Source organism: Callospermophilus lateralis, chromosome 1 (assembly GCF_048772815.1).
Source record: "Callospermophilus lateralis isolate mCalLat2 chromosome 1, mCalLat2.hap1, whole genome shotgun sequence".
NCBI classification, from domain to species: Eukaryota; Metazoa; Chordata; class Mammalia; order Rodentia; family Sciuridae; genus Callospermophilus; species Callospermophilus lateralis.
In genome coordinates this window covers 13,478,636-13,502,379 of record NC_135305.1, presented here as the reverse complement: position 1 = coordinate 13,502,379, position 23,744 = coordinate 13,478,636, and the positions used below count along the sequence as shown (strand labels likewise).

Genomic DNA, 23,744 nt, shown 5'->3' with positions numbered 1-23,744 from the left:
TGTTCATGCCTTATCCAGACTAGTTAATTTTAGTGGCCAGTGGTCATTCTTAGAGATAATGACTGATATTAGGACTAGGACAGTCTGGGGACCAAGGGCTCAGGTCTGGGACACAGGAGGGAGAATAGTACTAGTTGGTCTGTGATTTTTGATTCCCAGGTGGTAACAGTAGCACTCTAGAATCAAAATGAGATACCCATATTTTTGTTCAAATTATCTGGCAGTTATATTCTGCATTCTTAATTTTTGCAGTACATAGATGAAGTAAAAGAAATAGAATCTCACCGGGGAAGATTGGTAGGAATGATTCAAAATCAATTCAAGATTATTTTTTTCTTTTGATTAGTACTAAATCATTATCTATCTGTCTTTCACCCTTTCATTCTTTCTCTTTCTCCCTCGTTTTCCTTCCTGTCAATTCACCTAAGTATTAATTTTTCATCTACTATTTGTGTATGTATCTACTTTCTAGTTAATAAGGAAATAAGAAAGAAAACCTCAGTACTTGTTTTTTCATTTCTTACTGAGGATTGTTTGAGGTTTAGTGATCCAGGCAACCCATAAGGACATAGAATAAAATCATGCCATAGCCAATCTGACACACAGGTTCGCTGTCTTTAGTAGAAGGTCATTTTCATTATTGAGGGGATTGGCTATTACCTTATGAGTTCATGAATTAACACAGTTCATCAGCCATTTGGGACTGCCATATTGAGGGGATTCAGAAGTCCTGTGGCTGTTTGGTTATCTCAGTGATGTGGGAGCATCATTTGATATTTGGTGGGCAGTGACTAGGGATTCTCTTACCTCTAATAGCAGGGGATTCTTCACAAAGAATTCTCTTGACCCCAATGTGAAATTGTGCCTTTGATGAGAAATGCTTCATTTGGATATCAAAGAATATATTAGATAGCTTGTAAGAGATTATTGGCAATTAGAATAATTATAACCATTAAATTAGTAGTACCCATGTGTTGAGACGAGTTAAAGTGAGATTATTGATGTTCAGTTCTGGCATTCCTGAGGGTAATATAAACAAGCAAGCATGTAAGCAAATAAGCAACTAAATGTTCTTCCATGAAGTAGTAGAAAAGCAGATTTCTGAGTCTGAATTTCACTGTTTGATTCAGTAAGTTTGTGGTGGCATCTAGGAATTGAATTACAGTATCATGGAATGGATTGTAATAAATAATTCTGAGGGCTTTTGTGCAGATGTGAACATCACAGTTTGAGGACAGAAGCAATGTGGCAAGAGTTGAATTTGGATAGCACTTTGGCGAAGGGGAGGGAATTTTTACTACATGGGTAAGGATCATTACAGCAGCATTTAGTAAAGTTAGAAAACCATGGTTGGGCTGATTTACCACGTGTATCCTACAGGAGATACAGTTCTGTCTCTAAAACAGCTGATCTTGATTCATTTCTTTAATCCCCACTCTCCACATACACCATTGTTTCTGACATGGCCATAGCTGGAGCTCTGTTTGTGATGAAAGATTCTGTGTCTATTTCCATACTTTCCTATTTCCATTTCCTAACAAAGGAATCTAAAGTTCTCAGTGATATGGCCCCTTGCCCTTTCTGTCCTCTGAGAACCAGATCTGTGCATGATGGTCCATTACTGTTTTCTATTCTTTTTTTTTTTTTTTAGAGAGAGAGAGAGAGAAAATTTTTTTAATATTTATTTTTTAGTTATCGGCGGACACAACATCTTTTTTTGTATGTGGTGCTGAGGATCAAACCCGGGCCCCACGCATGTCAGGCGAGTGCGCTACCGCTTGAGCCTCATGCCCATCCCCATTACGGTTTTCTTACTGGTGTTCCTCATTTGACTCTTTATCTAGACATATGGATCCCAATCACCATTTTGCATTAAAGAAGAAACTTGGGCTTGCCTATATCAAGTTCTCTTAGGGGATTCTTCCTATTCTCCAGCATTATTTAGCTCATTACATCATATGAGGCAGAGTTTACCACAGAGGAGGCTCAATTGTTTTGAGTTACACCAAGGATCAGAGTGTGTTCTAACAAACAACATAGAATATATAGACATTCATGCATATTTGCTGCTACTGAGTGATGTTCTTCCCAAATTATACACTGAAAATTTATTATCATTCCTTTATTTTTAAGACAGTTTCTAAGCTCTGCCTTGTAGGGATCATAAAGACCAATCAAAAGTGTATAAGACAAAGTCTTTGATCTAAAAACCTTACAATCTATTTAAGAACTGATATGTGAATCCACTTTCCATGCTAAGTTGAAGACATTGCTTTTCATGCTTGATGAAAGAAGCAGCAAAGGAGACATTTATTGAGGTTCCTCTTTAAATTTTTCCATATTATATTACACAAATCTGCAATGCTCACATGATTCTGAAGCCAAAGAAAACACTCATGCATGCCAGTCTAATGTCATGAAATGTAATCTCTCCCCTCTCCCATGTTGCCAGTGGATATGACACATTGCCATGCCACCTGGTAGATGCCCTTCCTATGGTACAGTGCCTGTGGTGTCTGCCTTTTCCAGCTACACTTGTTCCTTGTTCCCTGTAGGGCCTTAGGGGAGAGCTTAGGAAAAGGCAGGATAGAAAGTGCAGGTTGGGAATGTGAAGCCGGGGATAGTGAGTCAGGGTGTCAATTGACAGCATTCATGATGGCATGAAAAGGAAACAGATTATGGACATTTTCAAATGTGTAAAATTCATCCATAATTCTCCTCATTGTCCTCAATGTATTTTCAATAATCAAGAACATAAGGTAGGCTCTATTGAGACTATTGCTCTCTGCCATGATGTAGTACAAGTCTTTTCATTAATTAGGTTCTTCAAAAGTGCCTGCTGCTGTCTGATAAATTCGTTTGGGATAGTGAATTATATATGTTTTTATAGGAATACCGAGCTTATGTGGCCTTCCCAGACTTTTTCCGTAATTCAACTGTCTTGTGGTGGAAGAGAGAAATTGCAGAACTGTACAACAATCCAGAGAATCCAGAGAAGAGCTTGAAGTTTGATGGCATGTGGATTGTAAGTGTGTGTGTGTGTGTGTTTAACTTGGTGTGATTTACCATATGAAAGTCAGACTTTTAGTCAAGGTGATAGTGAACTTCTGAGAAAGACTTTGCATATGTTATGCTGCGTTTCCTGAACTGATATTCCTTGTAGCTTGTAACTCACTCTGTCAAACCTCTAGTGAGATTGCCAAGTATGCCTCAGAAATTTGTTTACCCCGAGGGAGTATTGTTTTGACCTTCTGGTCAGTCATCCTTTAGGGATTAATTATTTTTTTAGCCAATTCTTATCTGGATTTGATGAGCCTGACTGTGCAAGCACACACACCAGGACCCACAAGCAGGTGTACTGGTGTGAATGATGTATTCACCACTCCCTTGACTCTCAATTGACAAGAAGTCTCTCAGTTAAGAGTAAGCAGTGTCTGTGTCTGACATTTCTAGGATATGAATGAACCATCGAGCTTTGTGAATGGGGCTGTTCCTTCAGGTTGCAGTGATGCCAGTCTGAACCGTCCTCCCTACATGCCACGTAAGGACCCTTGGGCTTCCAGGGCTAGATGGAAGATAATCATTATTTGAGCTGAGCAGCCTGTGGTTTTCCCTGACCAGCAGAGCCCTCTGAGTTTTCTGGTTTATTGGGGGCCAGAAATGAAAGCATTTCAAGTCCTTTTCCAAACTTTTTGGTGCAAGTTTCTGGGTCTCTTGGGGCAAATTTCCTGAATTTGTCTAGAAAGCCCTTTCCTTAGTTACAATCCCATGGTTGGGGCCATTGTGAATTCATGTCAATCCTAAGATGTGTAGTTAAATGCCTTAAGGAGAGGTCAGGGACTAAAAGGCTCAGGGCTGGTTTTCACCTTCCCAAACCTTTTCCCTCAGATCTGGAGTCCAGGGACCGGGGCCTAAGCAGCAAGACCCTGTGCATGGAGAGTGAGCAGATCCTTGCAGACGGCTCCCGCGTGCGACATTATGATGTGCACAGCCTGTACGGGTGGTCCCAGACCAGACCCACATATGAGTGAGTCATTGTTTTCCTTCTCCTGTTGGCTCAGCCTGTGGGGACACATAGTGCTGGGCATAACTTTTACGTTTTTCATAGCAACCCCATTGCAAGATTGAAGAACATTTAATTGTAACTCTGTCACAATTTTTATTTTTGAAACCAATAGTCCTTAACCATGGGGCTAACCCCTGTGATTATAAGTAGGAAGTCAGCTTTCAATAGGATACTGTCCCATAAGTGAGAAAGTGGTAGTTCAGTTTGGGGAGACTCACGTGATGGCACCAGTTAGTATTACACAGTGCAGTTGCTGCTTTAAACGCATTAGTTACGTGAGGTAAAGGGAACATAAGGACTGTAGGTATCTCACCTTTTCTTCAACAGTGAAACTTATATATCAGCATATTTTTTTTATTTTTAATGTACAATAAATGGACCTTCTGTGGAATTAGCTGCCCACATCCTTTAAACTCAATGAATATTAGAAATTATCCTAAGAAAAATCCCACAAAGTGATATTCTCTCCTATTCCTCAAATACAGATAACCAAGAGGTAATAAATAAGTGGCAGGATTCAGTGATGTCTTACTCTCTGGGTAACCAGTGGGTCTGAAACATGGTGAAATCCCTGGTAAGACACCATGAAGGTGGTGTTGTCTCCATCGGTCAGTAGGACCCTCTCCATTGCTCACTTTCCCATATTCCTGCCATTCATGTAACCAACATTTTGTTACCGTGTCCTCTGTCCTCTTTATGGAAAGGGAAGCCCTATTCCATTCTTCTTGCTGTGTCCTCAATTCACCTGTACATCCCCCTCCTACAGAGCTGTGCAGGAGGTGACTGGACAACGAGGGATTGTCATCACCCGCTCCACATTCCCCTCCTCTGGCCGCTGGGGAGGACACTGGCTGGGAGACAACACTGCCGCATGGGACCAGCTGAAGAAATCTATCATTGGTGTGTGGCTTGTTCCCAGGGGCCTCTGCTGCAGGGAAGGGAGCTGGTGTCCTTGGGAAAGGAGGGAGGAGAGGGCAGGGCACACTCATGCCTCTCCTGACAGCCGTGGTTCTCATTGCAGGCATGATGGAGTTCAGCCTCTTTGGCATCTCCTATGTAAGTGACCTTTGTTCCTCCTCATCCCTAAGAGGACACTGACACCCGTGAGCAGTCACCCACAGGCTGGTTTCATTTCCTCTGGTTTCAGACGGGAGCAGATATCTGTGGGTTCTTTCAAGATGCTGAGTATGAGATGTGTGCTCGCTGGATGCAGCTGGGAGCCTTTTACCCCTTCTCCAGAAACCACAACACCATTGGCACCAGGGTAGGACCTTCCTCCTTCCTCATGTGCTTTGCCTCACATGCTGTGCAGCCTTCACCTTGGAGTCACAGTCCAGACCGTCTTTGTTCCTGGGAGATTTTCCAAAACCATCAAAGCTCCTCACAATTGCCCAAATACTCAGGATCATCAGAGGATTCTTTAGGTGTAGCAAGGATTGCACCAAGTATACCACTTGAAGTGTTCTTCTGTGAAAGTTCCATGAGGTCTCCTGAAAGATCCTCACTGACTATTATTGAACTATTAAGTAGATTTCAGAGTGTCACTTGTAATCACCTTTAGCTTAGCTGTGTGTGCGGTACTTGGATCAAGCTTTCATTTACATCCTTTGGTCCCCTAGAGTACCTGGGTTGACCTCTCAACACCTGTGCTTTTAATTCCTTAGAGACAAGACCCAGTGTCATGGGATGCTGCCTTTGTGAATATTTCCAGGAGTGTGATGGAGACCCGATACACGCTGTTGCCATATCTGTACACCTTGATGTTCAAGGCCCACACAGAGGGCAGCACTGTGGTGCGGCCTCTTCTGCATGAGTAAGTGTCCAGCTGGGATCCCAGTGACTGATGGATAGTTTGGTTGATTTTGTAGGGTGGCAGTTAATGCAAACAATTCTTCCTAACAAAGTCATGATTTTATTTTTTTATAATTTCTCAAGGCAGAGACCCAACTTTTGTACCCTCTAGAGCACTCTGTTATTCACACTATGTATCATTGAGGAAAGACTATTTATTGAGTGAAAAATATTTGAGAAGATGCCACACAGCCTCATTTCTTTCCTATTTGGCCACACAGAGACTTCTCTCTCTGCTGTAGTAGTGTGTTTATGTGGACTTAAGCCAATATTAGTTGGAGTCACAAGAGAAGGCACTGATTGCCTTTTTTACATTTAGAATGTGTCATGGGATGTGGTGGAGTATTTTTCAAGTGACCATTCATATCTGAACTGGAAAAATGACATGTAGAGTTTTGAAGCCCGTATGTCCCTGATCAATCTATGCAAAGACTACGGATGACATTAGATGGAGTTGGATGGGAGACTTGCCTCTGAATCTGAGTTGTTCCTTGGGGACTTGGGCTGTGACTCTGGCTGTGACATCTTCTTACCCTTTCCAGGTTTGTGTCAGACCAGGTGACATGGGACATAGATGATCAGTTCCTGCTGGGTCCAGCCTTCCTAGTCAGCCCTGTGCTGCAGGCTGTGAGTATGGAGGCCCCTGATCTCAGGTGTGAGGGTATCAAATAGGGGCAGGAGAAGAAGCCTGGTGTGTGTAGATCCCGGGATATGAGTGATTGTTCTTGGTTTGTGTCTTCCTCTCCTTCTGAGCAGAAGTGCAGCATGTAGGTGTTCTGGCCTCAGTTCCTTTTTGTTGTAAGTTAGCCTGGCAGTTCAAGTTCATCAGATAATCAAGAAAAACTGTATCCTTATGATATGGCGAGATATCATTTTTAGTTTAATGACTAAAATAAGGAGTCCAGGGATAGATGGGGCCTCAGTATCAAGAATTCATCACAGTCCTCTGTCACCATTGAAACAGACTTTCCTGGAGAACCCCTAGCAGCATGTGAACATCAATGAATCTCCGATAGCCTTGCCTTGCTTCTGTGCAAGGTCCTGCAGCCAGCAAAGACCATGTCTTCACTTCCCCTCATGGTAGCTTAGTATTCTGATTAAAACACCATAAATCTCACCTCCTCAAACTCTGACTCCAGATCCACATCTACCCCAAGTTGTTTATCTCTCTAGAGGGATATTCCTGTGAGCCTGTGAGCAAATCTAATTCTTATTAGTGACTTCCTGGATCTCCAAGGCTTATCTGAAAGCCCCTTGTGTTGATACAGTGAACTTTACTGCGTTTGAAAGGTGAAGTTTGAAGACTTACTCAGTAGTGCTGATCTTCAGGGCACTAAGATAGATGGGTATCAGCCACCATTAATTAATTGGCCCTCTCCTGCCATATTGCTTACTAGGTCTCCAAAAATAGTGCCTCTTGACCACCCATTGTTTGTGTTTGATTTCAGAGAGCTGTGATGAGTTGGTCGAATACAATCACTATTGCTCTAACCATGTTCTTATGCAAATTGTTTTCTATGTCTTAGATAACAGTGTCCACTGCTCATACTTTGTTTGTGTTTAATTTTAGAATGCCAGAAATGTCACTGCTTATTTCCCAGCAGCCCGCTGGTATGATTACTACACGGTAAGTTTTCCTCAATGTGTCTTCAACTTGCAACATGGTAAGTTCAAAGATTTTAGATCTAACAGACCTCAGGCAACAAGCTGGCTGTGTGGTCCTATAAAAGAAAATTTTAACCTTATAACCTCATTTTTTTTCTCCCCCAGGTGGGCTATGATCACTCCTTCATTGAGAAATAGCACATATAATTTCTCACTCTGGGCCCAGCTTGTTGTGGGTGTTCATGCGAGTTTCTGTCTTTTCTTCTTCAGTCACTTGTCTGTGCGGGGACACTAGATATTTCTTAAAATTGCATTGTAGCTTTTACTTTTCTCCTTTCCTGCTGCATTTCCCTAAGTATTAAGTTCTTTTATCTTCTCTATTTTTAAAAAAATTCTTCTTCTACAGTAAAAATGCTGAAATAAAAGTTAACACTATATTAATTACCTAAGTAAGTGGACTATGAGGTAATGTATAAAGGACCACAGACCTGAACCTCCACTTGCAAATCTAAGCAATGCACAGACAATGACCAAAGAAGCGGGAGAAGAAATTGGTCAGTTGTGTAGGGTTGGCCTGAGTCCCAAAGGATTCTTGAGGAAGACTGAGGAGTGTCCTCACACTGATGTCAGGCTTCCTCTTCTGACTTCCTGAAGAGAACGATGTGGGGGACAAGAAATGCAGGAGGAAGGTGGGCAGCAACACATGTGCTGGCCCCTCTCATCCTAGGGATTGCAGTGGAATTGTGTGAAAACAGGGTGAGGCAATGAAAGTCCTCTCTTCCATGTCTTGGGGAACACTCATTCCTGTCTTCCCTTCTTTATTGCCTGTGGGTCTGTTCTTTGGGTGGCAATGTGTTTGGATTCTGCTGTGGGCTTTCCTGCCAGGACTTTCAGGGCAGAAAGCAGCCAACTTTGTTTAGTTGAGCTTAGCCTTGGCCCTGAGTGTGCATGTGGACTGTGCTATTCACTAACAGTTGTTTTAGTGTGTTGGGACTTTCTGCAGCAGAGCCTGGGGTAGGTTTAAACCAGGGAGGACCCTGGGTACCCAGTGTAGTGTGGCCTACCATTGTGTGGATGAGCTTTACTGTGTGACCTGGGGTGTGAGGTCTTCCCTACATTTTGCACTTCTGGCATCTCACAAGTCTCCTACTGGCCCCTGCCTTACACAAGTGCCAAACACGGTACTGAGATCTAGGTGTTGGAATCCTGGACACATTTCCCCATGATGCTTACTATGTAGAAGAGCTAATGTTTGCATTTATAAACCCTAATACATTTGAAATAAGTATATGTACCACATTAAAGAAAGCAAAATGTGAGAACTAAGAAAGAAATATCTAGAACGACTTTTTTTTTTAAAAGAATTTCATTTCAGTGATCAAATACACTTTCTTCTCAGCAGCCCATGGATCATTTTCTAATATAGGCCATATACTATGCCACAAAGAAACTCTTAACAAACATAAAAAATATCTCTGATAGAATAGAGATACTATCCTGTATTCTCTCAGATCAGAATAGAATGAAATTAGAAATCAATTATAAAATAAGAAATAAAGGCTATTCCAACATCTGGAGACTAAACAATATGCTACTGAATGAACAAGGGTTACAGAAGATATCAACAAGGAGATCAAAACAATTTTAGAGGTGATTGAGAACATAGATACAACGTATCAAAATCTCTGGGACACTATTAAGGCAGTTCTAAGAAGAAAGTTTACTGCATGGAGTTCATTCCTTAAAAGAAGAAAAAGTCAACAAGTAAATGACTAACATTACATATCAAAGCCCTAGAAAAAGAAGAACAAATCTACACCAAAAGCAGTAGAAATAATTAAGCTAGGAAATAATTAAAACCAGAGCTGAAATCAATGAAATTGAAACAAAATAAATAATTGAAAAAATTGACAGAACAAAAAGTTCGTTCTTTGAATAAATAAATAAAATTGACTAACTCTTAGCCATGCTAATGAAGAGTAGGAGACAGAAAACTCAAATTACTAACATACGGGATGAAAAAGGAAGTATCACAACAGACAATACAGAAATACAGAAGATAATTAGGAATTATTTTGAAAACTTGTAGTCCAATAAATAGAAAATGTTGAAGACTTCAACACATTTCTAGAATCATATAATTTTCCCAGATTGAATCAGGATGATGTACACAATTCAAACAGATCAATTACAAGCAATGAAATAGAAGATGCCATCAGAAGCCTACCAACCAAGAAAAGCCCAGGAGTGGATGGATACAGAACTGAGTTCTACAAGACCTTTAAAGAAGAATTATGCCAATACTCTTCATTTTATTTCAGGAAATTGAAAAAGAGGCAGCACTTCAAAACTCATTCTATGAGGCCAATATCACCCTGATATTCCAAACCCAGGCAAAGAGACATCAAAGAAAGAAAAGTTCAGACCAATATCGCTAATGAACATAGATGCAAACATTCTCAATAAAATTCTGGCAAATTGAATACAAAAACATCAAAAAGAGAGTACACCATGATCAAGTGGGATCCATCCCAGGGATGCAAGGTTGGCTCAATATACAGAAATCAATAAATGTAATTAATTCATCACTTCAATAGACTTAAAGATCAGAATCATATGATTATCTCAATAGGGACTCAGAAAAAAAAACATTAAACAAAATACAGCATCCCTTCATGTTCAAAGCACTAGAAAAATTAGAGATAACAGGAACATATCTCAACATCATAAAGGTTATCCATGCTAAGCCCCAGGCCAACATCATTCTAAATGGAGAAAAAATGAAGACATTTCTTCTAAAAACTGGAACAGGACAGGGATGCCCTCTTTCAGCACCTCTACTTAAAATAGTTCTTGAGACACTTGCCAGAGCAATTAGATAGATGACAGAAATTAGAGGGATACACATAGGAAAAGAAAAACTCAAATTAGCACTGTTTGCTGATGATATTATTCTATACCTGGGAGACCCAAAAAATTCCACCAGAAAACTTCTAGAATTAGTAAATGAATTCAGCAATGTAGCAGTATATAAAATCAACACCCATAAATCAAATGCATTTCGGTATATCAATGACAAATCCCTAGAAAGGGAAATGAGGAAAACTACCCCATTTACAATAGCCTCAAAAAAAGTAAAATACTTGGGAATCAATTTAACAAAAGAGGTGAAAGATCTATATAATGAAAACTATAGAACCCTAAAGAAAGAAATCAAAGAAGGCCTTAGAAGATGGAAAGATCTGCATTGCTCTTATATAGGCAGAATTAATAGTATCAAAATGACCATACTTCCAAAAGCACTATCCAGATTTAATGCAGTTCCAATCAAAATCCCAATGACATCCTTCAGAGAAATAGAAAAAGCAATCATGAAATTCATCTGGAAAAATAAGAGACCCAGAATAGCAAAAGCAATCCTTAGCAGGAAGAATAAAGCAGGTGGCATCACTATACCAGACATTATACTATACTACAGAGCAATTGTAACAAAAACAGCATGGAATGGCACCAAAATAGACTGGTAGACCAATGATACAGAATAGAGGATACAGAGACTAGCCAACAAAATTACAATTATCTTATATTAGATGAAGGCACCAAAAAAATGCATTGGAGGAAAGATGTTTTCAACAAACACTGCTGGGAAAACTGGAACTCAGTATGCAACAAAATAAAATAAAACCCCTGTCTATCACCATGCAGAAAACTCAACTCAAAATGAATCAAGGACCTAGGAATAAAAGCAGAAAATCTGCGTCTAATAGAAGAAGAAGTAGGCCCTAATCTTCATCATGTGGGATTAGGCCCCAACTTCCTTAATAAGACTCCTATAGCGCAAGAATTAAAATCAAGAAACAATAAATAAGAAGGATTCAAACTAAAAAGTTTCTTCTCAGCAAAAGAAACAATCTGTGAGGTGAATAGAGAGCCTACATCTTGGGAGCAAATTTTTACCCCTCACACATCAGATATAGCATTAATCTCTAAGGTATATAAAGAACTCAAAAAGCTAAACACCAAAAAAACCCCCCAAATATCCCAATCAATAAATTGGCCAAGGACGTGAACAGACACTTTTCAGGAGATGATATACAATCAATCAACCAATATATGAAGAAATGTTCATCATTGCTAGCAGTTATAGGAATACAAATCAAAACTACTCTAAGATTTCATCTCATTCAGAATGGCAGATATTATGAAGACAAACAACAATAAAAACAACAGTAAGTGTTGTCAAGGATGTGGGGAAAAAGGTACACTCATACATTGCTGGTGGGACTGCAAATTGGTGAAGACAATATGGAAAGCAGTATGGAGATTCCTTGAAAAATTGGGAATGGAACCACCATTTGACCCCGTTATCCCTCTCCTTGGTTTATACGCAAAGGACAGAGAAACAGCCTACTACAGGGACACAGCCACATCAATGTTTATAGGAGCATAATTCATAATAGATAAACTGTGGAACCAACCTAGATGCCCTTCAATAGATGAATGGATAAAAAAATGACATATATACACAATGGAATATTACTCAGTAATAAATGAGAATAAAATCATGGCATTTACAGGTAAATGGATGGAGTTAGAGAAGATAATGCTAAGTGAAATTAGCCAATCCCAAATAATCAACTGCTGATTGTTTTCTTTCATATAAGGAGACTGATTCATAGTGGCATAGGGAGGAGCGCTTGGAAGGATTGACGAATTCTAGATAAGGCAGAGGGGTAGGAAGGGAAGGGATGGGGAATGGGGTTAGAAATGATGGTGGAATGTGATGGACATCATTATCCAAAGTACATTTATGTAGACATGAATTAGTGTGAATATACTTTGTATTCAACCAGAGATATGAAAATTTTGTGCTCTATATGTGTAATATGAATTATAATGCATTCCCATGTCATATAATAAAAATAATTTTATTTATTTATTTGTTTGTTTGTTTATGTGTGTATGTATTTTGTGGTGCTGGGGATGGAACACATTGCCTTTTACATTTGAGGGAAGCACTCTATAACTGAGTTTTATCTCCAGCACCAAAATAACTACTTTACCAAAGACTTTTAGTAGAATACAGCTCCAGCTAAAGAGGATAGTAACAAGGAATGAAATGGAAAGATAAAAGTTGATGCAGTAAGCTACTTAGAGAAAAGGAACACTTTAATGTTTAATTAAAATAAATGTTTGGTATTTCCCTGTTTGGGATTAATGAAGGAATGCCTCTTCAAATAATGTTCACATGTTTTGGACCCTATTCTTTGTTGTTCAGTAGTTATTGGTGAAATCTGGCCCCCAGACAAATCTGGCTTTCAACTATTTGTAAATAAACTTTTAATGTATACATCATTTTATTTGTTTTCAATATCCACTGTGCTTACCTCCATGGAACCATCCTTAGACTTTTGTCTCCAAGGAGACATTTGTCAACATGTGGTTTCATTTGGGAAATTATAAGTGGGGTAGAAGTAAGTAGCTTCTAGGGTTTGGTGGGTAGAATTTGAAGATTCTGCTGAACATCAAAGAGCACAGGGAAGCCTCACAATAAAGAATGATTTGTCCCCAAATGTCAGTAGTGCCAACACTAAGCAGCCCTGTTCTAGTTGAGAAAATGTGTAAGGTCCCCTTGGGTCTCTAGAGATTAGTTCAGACAAGGGATCCACTCTCACATGAGATGGATAAAGATGTCAATCATGAACACTCAGGTATGGAGTAGAAGAAGAGGAATTACAAAGTATGTGAGCTCACTTTGATCTTCTCTGTGAAGTAGGAGGCCAAACCTTTGGTTAGGTGGGTGGGAGTGGAGACTGAGGACAGATGGCGACTGAGGAGGCACTTGGTGAAGGAACAGTTCCAGACATGCAGTTGTGGACAGTGTGTGAGGAACCAACAAGAGGTGAAGGAATGGCTGTGCAGCCTCCTGTAGCTGTGCTTTGTGTCTCAGAAAGAGGTTGTGGGTGAAGGTGGGCTGTTATCCACACTAGGACCTCAAGTGAGATGTGCTGTAGCCATGCTGAAAGGCAGTGGACCCTCCTAGACATAAAGCAGCCCAACAGAACTTCACACAGCAGCTGAAGGAAGGCAGAAGGTTACCATCAGGTGGTGCTGAGTGTTGATGAGCAGGTAGCATGTTCAGTGGGGTAGAGGAGGCTTCTTCCAGATGCACTGTTGAGGGCAGAATGTGTCCTCTCCCTCATCTTCTGTTTCCTCATCCCACAGGGTGCAAATACTAATGCCAGGGGAGTGTGGAAGGACCTAGCAGCGCCTCTCAACCACATTAACCTTCATGTCCGTGGGGGCTACATCCTGCCCTTGCAGGAGCCTGCACTGAACACACACTTGAGGTGAGTACAGGGCTAGTGTTCCTCTTTACACACTGGTTCACCACGACTTCTGATGGGCAACACCATCCCCCTCAAGGAGAAAGCAGTTTACCAAACTCGCTTTACTTTTTCGTTTTTGCTCATTTGGTAATTTGTGTTTTAGCATTTTTCAATTCATCCAATTCTGCATCCATCAGTGGACCAGAGGCTGCAGCAGCAGTGGGGAGTGTGGGGAGCAGAGGTGCTGAGATGCGTGTATGGTGATAGGGTCATCACACTCTGCCTGGATTGCCTTCGGGTCTTTCTCAAGAAGATGTTGATCTGGGGCTGCACCCAGATAGATTTGAAAGATCATTACAATACCTGTATTCTTATACCTCCAGAATTTCTCTGAATTTCCACATTGGTAGCTAAAGAAGGCAATCTTCCTGGTTTTTATTCTCTTTAGATGAGTCTACTTATTTTCTTCCAAACCAAGAATGTTTTTAATTATACTTCTGTTGGAAAATATCTGGGATCAAGTAGTATTTTAATGGGTATGCACTCTAGAATATCTAATCCATCATCCTCTGGGACTGTCATTCTGGAGTGCTATCAGCTCTCACCTATTGTGTCACTGTTATTTTTCTGCTTCAGTATTTAGTGACTGTCTCTGATGTGTATTATATTGAAGGCCAAAGAAGTTATGGTTTTGGATTTATTTGTATGTGTGTCCTGTACTTCTTGATAGTGACTGATTAACACTTGCACAGAGAATGAGAGTGGGCAAGTGTGCTATCCTAGAACCTAACCTGTGTAGTGAAGGCTGAAGTGTGAAAGAACACACTAGAGTACATAAGGCCAGGGAGGGGCACATGATGAGCCAGAGTTCAGCAGGGAGTCCAGAGGCATGGGGCCATGAGGAGATGCCTATGGAAATGGCTTTCTTCCTGCCTTCTTATTCTCTACTTCCAGCACTGTGCACCATCTCTTTGGGCATTGTGTTATGCTCCCGTTTCCACATTATAAGGCAAATGTTAGAATGATTTTCTTTTTCTCTCAATACAAATAATAGTAAGTTATCAAGTAAGGGAAGTAGCATTATGCAAATTGGCTTTATTGTGTTTTTGCCTCCTGAGTGAAACTGGTTCTTAGGTAGGACCAGTGATCTCCCTCATAGCTGATGACATATCTGAAGGTTTCATTTATAAAATGACCGAATGCACAGTTTTTGAATAGGACCTCTTTCACTTCCAATAGGCTGTATTCTAAATAAGAATTGTAGCCATTGCTTTTATTGTACCTATTGCAGTGCTTCCTACATAAATGTTTATTGATAATGCTTGGGGTATTTCTATCTCATATAACATTATTTATTCTAGACAAAGAAACACCTTCTAATTTGCCCTTTGTTCCTGAGGAAAACAAAATCATCTTTTCCAAGTAATATTTCCCCTTTGAAATATGAAGGATTTGCAAAATTCTTTCAGTCCTGACCTTTTTATATTATGTAACTCCTGTTTCCCACAGTCGGCAGAACCCTCTTGGTCTCATCATTGCCCTGGATGAGAACAATGAAGCATCAGGAGAACTTTTCTGGGATGATGGGGCATCGATAGGTGAGTCTGTTATGAGAATGTGTTGCTTGCTACGTCTGTATGTTATGGCCCCTTACTCTTGCTGGTCATGCATCTGGGGAAGAAAAATCCCAGGCATGGTAGGAAAAGTCACTTGAGAGAAGAGTTTGTTTCTGGTTTTGCTACTTGAGATGTATCAAATAACCACCAATATGAGGACAACATGTATCTATTTCTCAGCAGTGTTCCATTGGCCAGTGATCTATAATAGACTCACATTTTATTATCTATGGACACCTGGATGACATATGGTCAAGAATTTTCCAATAATTCATCTGTAATGTAAATGTCTTCCCCCAAATACTTAGCAACAAATGTTAAGAACATATCAGGAAGGCCAGGAGAATGTACTTTTGACTGTATCTGCATCTAGCTATGTTTTACCACATGTTTTGGTACCAGTGCACTAACAATTCTTGGGGTCCTATCTTTGGAAATAGATTTCTGGGATTCATATGCATGAAAGCTCTTGGAATGGGATCTTCTCAAAGTCACTGTAGGAAGAGAGGGCAGATCCATATCTTGTTTGAATACTCTAAAATTTCCTCAATGTAAAATGTAGCTTTTAAATATTATCCTATTTATTTTATTTGAAATATCTCACTTACATGGAAAGATTGAAGGTATCCAAGGTAAAAATATACCCATATACCATTTTTAATGATTGCCACAGTCAAATTAATTCACGTCCATCACCAGCCATGCTGCATATAAGTTTCCCAGGACTTGTCTTCTTGTAATTAAATGTTAGTATGTTTGAACCAACATTTCACAAGAACTTCTTCCCCCCATACTTTTTAACCCCTGTTTTGTCTTGCTTATACAAATTCAACTTTTGTGGATTATACATAAAATGAGAGCATATAATAGTTTCTTTGTGTAGCTTGTGTCTCTTACTATAGAGTACCCCTGCTTAATCCATATTGTCAGAAATGACAGGATTTTCTTATTTTTAAGGCTAAATAATATTCCTTTTATGTATTAGAACAATTTATTATCCATGAATCAGTAGTTTGACCATTTGGTTGTTTCTATATCTCAGTTATTGTGAAAAATGAATTAAAAACTTAAAGTTGAGGAGAAGCCATAAATTCCTGAGAGGAAAAAAACCAAAATTATTTTTGGCAGTGGTCTTAGAAGTGTTTAATTGAATATGACACTAAAAATAGAGATTAGAATAGTAGCAATTAAATCAGTGGGACTAAATCTTGCTAGAAAGTTTTTGTCCTATACACAAGTCAATAATATGAAAAGGGAGCCCACAGATCAAGAATATATGTGCAAACCACAAATATGATAAGTCCCTTAACACACACACAAAAAAAACACTAGGAAAAATTGCATTTTAATAACAAGTATATAAGAATCAGATTTTTAAAATTGGACAAAGGATTTGAATAGTTGTTTTTCCAAAAACATTAAATTGACTAAGGGGTATAGGAAAATGTCCTGAAAATCAAATCAAAATCAGCGGAGAAATTACACTGAGATACCTTCTAATACCTATTAGGATATTTACTGTGAAAAAAGAAAACATAACAAATGTTCATGTGTATGCGGAGAAAGTGGAATAAAAGTGTGTATATTCATGTTCAAAGTGCAGACTGGTACAGACTTTATAGAATACAATGTAGAAGTACCTCAAGTATTGAAAATAGAACTATCCTATGATCCAGCATTCCCACTTCTAAGTATATATCTAATAAAATGAAATTGGCATATCAAATAGATGTGTGCACACCCATGTTAATTGCAGCACTGTCTATAAGAGCTAAGATATAGAAACACCTGTGATCACATGTAGATGAATGAATAAAAAGTCATGGTGTATATATATTGTGGGATAGTACTCCATCATGAAAGGAAGGAAATCCTACTCCTTGGATCAGCAGAATGAGCTTTAAGGAGAGGTAGATGAAAATTGTTCTTGTGTGGTGGGCAGGCCATTCTGACTTGTCTTTCTTCTGCTTTCAGATACCGTGGACAATAAAGTTTACCTTTTCTGTGAGTTTTCTGCCACCCAAGTGAGTAGCACATTTTTATGAATCTAGGGTATGAGATTTTGTCTACCATAGGCTCAAATGTGCTTGTGCATATGTGTAATTATGTTTCAATCTTCATAAAAATAAGTAAATGAGAACATTAATAGCTACAGGTAAATGACACAATGTCATATAAGACTGAAGTTTCAATAATGTATCATCCATCTATCAAAAGAAGGCAATAATATTGATGAATCAAAGCAGTTGGTCATACTCTATGTGGTTTTCCAGAATCAATGTGGTCTATTCCTGATTATTTATTTTATTTTATTATTTATTTTTTGAAGAGTATTGTATAAGTAAGTTTATACACACAGCATTTGTTAGTTGGGAGAGCTAAGAGGCATTCAGAGCAGTGGGGAGCTTCTGGTCTAGGATGGAGCATTTGAGTGGCTGGAGAATCTTGTTTTACAGGCACAGCTTTGGGCTTCATTGTGCTATTTTGACTTTCAGAACCGCCTGGATGTGAAGATTTCACAACCAACCTACAAGGACCCCAATAATTTAGCATTTCAGCAGATTAAAATCTTTGGGACACAGGAACCCAGCAACATTACAGTGAAACACAATGGTGTCCTGATTCAGGCTGCTCCCAAGGTCACATATGATGCTCAGCTGAAGGTAAAAATTCATGTATTGAGGTTGTTTTTCCAGAATTATTCACAGCACCTTGGTTTTCCTGCTTCCTGAGGTTGTGTGGATGCCTGTGGTGGGGAAGTCAGGGGCCTGGGAATGGAAGTGGTGATGAGGTGGTGGGCAGAGCTAGTAAGACAGGGAGGTCCTGCTCAGCAGGGATGATGATCCACTTTCCCCAGCCTCTCAGAGTTCTCCTCTGTCTCACTGGCTTCACTTTCAACATTTTAGTTACAGGGTACATAAGAGAGCAGAGTTAGGAAAGTGTGGAACAGGTAAGAAGAAAAGGGATCTGGAAGCTGATGGTGATGCTGAAAGGTAAAGTTGGGAGGAAGGAGTCCCATGAATTCAAATACTGAAGTTCCCACTCTTTGAAAACTTCATAGAGATGAGTAGAAGTTATATCCAACACATATATTCTAAAAAACGAGTTTAGGACTAAGAATTGGTGATCCCACTCAATGGGTACTTGTTTGGTTAGATAATAATAATAAATAATTTCTCAATGATTGTGAGGAGACATGGCCATCCTGAGTAGCCTATAATCATTCACTCTGATGCTGAGTCTAATGAAAATTCCTTTCTCCCAATAATCCTGACCATGGTACTGCACTTACTCCTGGCATTGTAGCTTCTGGGTTAACATGGTTCATGAGGGATGGTCCAAATTTGGGGAAAAATAAGTGAGTTTAGACTTCTTCCATCATGACAATTGACATTTTTTCTGGTAACACAATGTGAGAATACACATATTATGAAGATAGGAATAAATTTCTGTATGGCTGGTTATGTATATGGCAAAGTGCAAGGTATATGAAGGATTCATGTGGGAAAACAAACTCAATTCTTATTTGATTAATAAGTTAATTAATCAGACCTTAGGAACTCCTTTAGTGTTTGAATGTGGGTAGTGAGGTGTCATGATTTGTACACATGAACAATTGAGAAGACACTCAGGACCAAACCAACATATAGGAAATGTTTGCTCATGTTTTAATTGATGTTTAAAGTTTAGTGGAACAGTTGAGCTGAGCTTTGACCAGACAACAGGTCCGGTGCTGGACCTAGAAAGTGGCATATCAGGTCTGGATTCCTCAGCTACAAGGGAAAGGAAACCCTGAATGGTAACAAGCTGGACTTTTTTTTCTTTCTGCAAGTAGTTGTATAGAGGTAGACATTAGTAATAGACATAGTAGTTTACAGGCTGGCATGGTTCAATGGCTCAATGTTGTTGAGATTGAGGTCTTTTCTTCTCTTGTGATAGGAAATAGCTGCTTAGATTTTTGTCAGCAAGTTACTGGTTGTGGGAAAATATAGGAAGTGAGATAGGAAAGAGTGTGTAGGGAGAGGTATAGGGTTAGAATATACCCTTAAATCTAGAAATAAATACCTGGACAGAAAGTCCCTGGGAACTAGATCTCACGTTTTCACGGTCATAGTTGTGCTATGTTGTCAAAAAATGAGCTATTTTTAGGGAATTTTGTTTACTAAAATTTGAGAAAGAGCAAGGAGGAAGCAACTAGTGATATCTTCCTTGAAGGGGAAGGAAAGGAAAGAGGTGATCACCGAAGGTTTTATTTGATCTCATTCTGTTCACAACATAATGCACAAGATTTTAATAAGGTAATGACATTTGCCAAGTTGCTAGTGAATATTCCCTCTTCCATGTATATAGCCCACTATACAGGAACTACTTTCAAATCTTACTACTATTGTTGAGAGTCAGGTCTGATGCCTACATGTGTTGATAAAACTATTCAGAACTTGCCAGGCCTTTGTTCTGAGGATATTTCTTTGTGTGTTTTCTACTCCTTCAGGTTGCCATCATCACAGAGATCAGTCTTGTGCTGGGAGAGGAATACACAGTGGAGTGGAACACAATCATCAGAGATGAAGAAAAGATAGACTGCTACCCTGATGAGCATGGTGCTTCTGAAGCAAACTGCATTGCCCGAGGCTGTGCCTGGGAGGTAACCACACTGAGGTCTTGATGGACACCCAGATCTTTAACCTTAGGCAGCAATTTCTTGAGCATAGCCCTAGTACCCAGGTGCCTACTTCAATTCCATAGAAACAGGGCTTCCAAGGAACCTGGTCTATGTATGAAGATTAGATGTGGATTGGGATCATGTTTTTTTTTTTAATAATTATTTTGCTCTTGTCTAGAAATTTACTTTTTATCACTACCTAATTATATGTACATGAATGAGTGCTGTGTTGGCTTTATCTCCATACAGATTGCCTTCTCTGATTATTTCTATTTGACAACTCTAGGACCACTGTTGATCTACAGTCTCAACCTTCCTTTCCAGGAATCCAGTTCTGTTGGAGTCCCTCACTGTTATTTTGTCAATGATCTGTACTCTGTGAGCAATGTCCAGTACAACTCCCATGGGGCCACGGCTGACATCTCCTTAAAGCCTTCTGTTTATGCCAACACCTTCCCCTCCACACCTGTGAGTCCCCTCCACCTGCAGGTGACCTACCACAAGGATGAAATGCTGCAATTTAAGGTAAACATGGTACTTGTATCAGGTACTGAGTAGGCCCTTTTTGGTGACATTATGTTTTCAAATTAGGTTGTAGAACTCTAAAATGTGAATATCTTTTAAGGTTCAATTTATAGGGCACTAGATTACTATCCCATTTCAAAGCATAATGAGAATTCATTGTCAGTGAGACCTGTTTTAATTTGCAATTTGAAGATGTTTTGAGGCTACGCTAAGGAGGTTTTTGGAGAACAAAACAGAGAGAGACAAGTTAAGATGTTTTCAAATATGTGTTCCAGTGGGGTTTGAGATTGGATGAGTATAGGAAAATAGATGGGGAAAAAGTCAACATTTTAGACTATGAAGGGGGGGAGTTTACAAATGTTGAATGTTTTCTTTGATATAAAGAATCTGATTCATAATGGTATGGGGAGAGGGAGCATTGGAGGAATAGACAAACTCAAGATAGGGCAGAGGGGTTGGAGTGGAAGTAAGGGTGCATGGGGTTAGAAATGATGGTGAAACGTGATGATCATTATTATCCAAAGTACACGTATGAAGACATGAATTGGTGTGAATATACTTTGTATTCAACCAGAGGTATGAAAAATTGTGCTCTGTATGTGTAATAAGAACTGTAATGTGTAATGTGTTTCGCTGTCATATATAAAAACAAAAAGAAGGGGGATACATTATCTGGTGACTTTATGGTAAATGTAGATAAGGGAGAGGGAGACTTGAAGAATGAATATCATATTTTTGTCATGTCTGTGTTGACAATGGTGACGTTTCCTGAAATGAGGAGTACTGAAATGGATTGTATGTGGACAATGTAAGAGTTTGGTTTTGGACACTGAAATTGATGTGTGTCTTAAATAGCCCTGAAGTGCAATAATTTCTTTTCCTTAGATTGTTTAATTACATCTAAAGTCTACGTGTGGACTAGCTGTTTTTGTGTTTGTTTCCCTCTTAAAACTGTCAGCTTTTCTGTGGCCAGAATGTGTCTTTCCTCTTTGTGCTTCTGAAACCTAACACAGAGGCTCATGGATAGTACGTGTTCACATGTGTGACATCAATTTGGAATCTCAGATCTGTAACATGTGCTAATGTAAGAAATGATATCTGTTTTTTTGTTGTTGTTATTTTCTCTGTTTGTTCTTGTTTTTAGTGTCCTCACTATAGAATTGATGTTTGATGGTGGGCCCATAAAGGCTCAAAATTGAAGAACTTTCTTTCAGCTAGTCCACCACTTTCCATACAGTTTCTCTCTTTGAAACACTTGCATCTTTCTGAGATGCCTTTAATACTCTGTACCTTTTGTTTGCTGTTGCTTTACAACAATGATTGATCTCATTTCTTGTGCTTGCTTATAGCTGCAAAGTTCTTATGATTCAGGCTTTAATTCTCCCATGGAACCATCTCAATTTCCCAGAAACATTGTTAGGCATCTCCTTGCCTGTACTCTCAGAATTTCTAGATTTCTACATTTACTCACATTGCCAAAGTGTCCTGAATCCTTCTCTTTAACTTCCCATTAGCAAGAGAAATTCTCAAAACCATAGCCTTGTATAATTAAGTTCATATGCACAATTACCTCTGTAATATTATGTGGGCATTTGTGAGGTACTCATAGAATATTTAATCTATTATTTTTAGCAAGTCTATGATTATTTTAATCCAGGTTCATATTTTGAGAAAACAGTTTTCAATACTGAAGAATTTTAGGTATTCATATATATTACTGTTCTAACACAAAATAATAAAGGATACATTTATAAACCATACTCATTTCACAATGAAGTTGCAAGTTATCACAAAGGGTCTAGTGAATTTGATACTGTAATAGAAGCCTTAATAGTGAAATATGATGGATTCAGATCAAAATGTTAAAATAATGTTTTTCTTTGATGTATCACTTAAATCTACATATCATGATCTTAAAGATTGCAAATATATAGCATTTAGACTCATTGTCAATGATATTAACATTCTTATAAGGGTGTATATATTTGGATAATATCTGTACCAAAATTGTTTTTGACAGATAATGATTGTCCATTTACATGATGTGTATGTTGTGATGTTTGATAAAATTCACTATGGTTTGATTGATTGAGAATAATCAGGTTATCTATTTAACAAGCATCTCTTATTTCTTAGTGATGAGTAATTTAAACATCCATTCTTCTGTGTTTAATAGAAACCCAGAACTCATTCCCTGTATCTGTATTCTTACTTAAAGTCAGTTTCTTCTGCTCTAGTTTTATGACCCCAACAAGAGTCGTTATGAAGTCCCAGTCCCCTTGAACATAACCAGTACTCCATCCAGCACCTCGGAGAGTCGACTCTATGATGTCCTCATTAAGGAGAATCCATTTGGAATAGAAATTCGCCGTAAGAGTACAGGCACTGTAATGTACGTGGCTCATTTCTAACTTGGAATTTCCATGTAACTGTACATTTTTTGTGTGGTCTATTTTCCAGATTGATACCTGGCCCAGGCCTCTTTCTGCCATGTCCAAATCCATGAGTAAACACTTTCCTTCTGCTCTGTTGTTGTTGTTCTCTTCTTCCTCCTCCTCTTCCTCCTCCTCCTCCTCGTCCTCCTCCTTTTTCTTTTTTAAAATTAGGGTTTTTTTTTAATTTTATATTTTAGAAGTAGTTGAACACAATACCTTTATTTTATGTATTGTTATGTGGTGCTGAGGATCAAACTCAGGGCCTCGCATGTGCTAGGCAAGTTCTCTACTCCTCAGCCAAGACCCCAAACCCCTTCAGCCCTGTTTTTATGGGAAGTGTTTGGCAATTTGGAATGATGGCTGAGTTGGTTTCATGTTCCTGGGAACTCATCCATTCAATGTTTATGGGTTATTTCACTATATTAGGTATTGTTTTAGGAACTATGTTCATAGATGGATAATTCCACTGAACTTACCACCACAACAATAATTTACATAATTTTTAAAGGAAGTTGATAGTGATAATTACTCTAAGTAAATGAGCAGGTAATTAAGAGTTATGATGAGGTTACTGCTTTTGATACTCTGGAGAGAGTAGGTCTCATTTGAAGGGTTAACATTTGAAATTGATTCTGGATGGAGGGAAGGAAACCC

General features: G+C 39.0%; 1 protein-coding gene across 1 annotated transcript in view; it reads left to right on the top strand.

Moving 5' to 3' along the window:
* Mgam (maltase-glucoamylase) overlaps positions 1–23,744 on the top strand; it is a 226,757-nt gene that overhangs the window by 86,902 nt on the left and 116,111 nt on the right. Inside the window, exons 57-72 of the mRNA XM_077109605.1 lie at positions 2,891–3,025; positions 3,454–3,541; positions 3,889–4,027; positions 4,833–4,966; positions 5,088–5,122; positions 5,214–5,330; positions 5,731–5,879; positions 6,460–6,544; positions 7,488–7,544; positions 13,748–13,872; positions 15,361–15,449; positions 17,442–17,491; positions 17,963–18,130; positions 19,960–20,112; positions 20,455–20,655; positions 22,893–23,047. Of these exons, the coding sequence (XP_076965720.1) occupies positions 2,891–3,025; positions 3,454–3,541; positions 3,889–4,027; positions 4,833–4,966; positions 5,088–5,122; positions 5,214–5,330; positions 5,731–5,879; positions 6,460–6,544; positions 7,488–7,544; positions 13,748–13,872; positions 15,361–15,449; positions 17,442–17,491; positions 17,963–18,130; positions 19,960–20,112; positions 20,455–20,655; positions 22,893–23,047 (1,880 nt within the window). The remainder of the gene's footprint in view (positions 1–2,890; positions 3,026–3,453; positions 3,542–3,888; positions 4,028–4,832; positions 4,967–5,087; positions 5,123–5,213; positions 5,331–5,730; positions 5,880–6,459; positions 6,545–7,487; positions 7,545–13,747; positions 13,873–15,360; positions 15,450–17,441; positions 17,492–17,962; positions 18,131–19,959; positions 20,113–20,454; positions 20,656–22,892; positions 23,048–23,744) is intronic.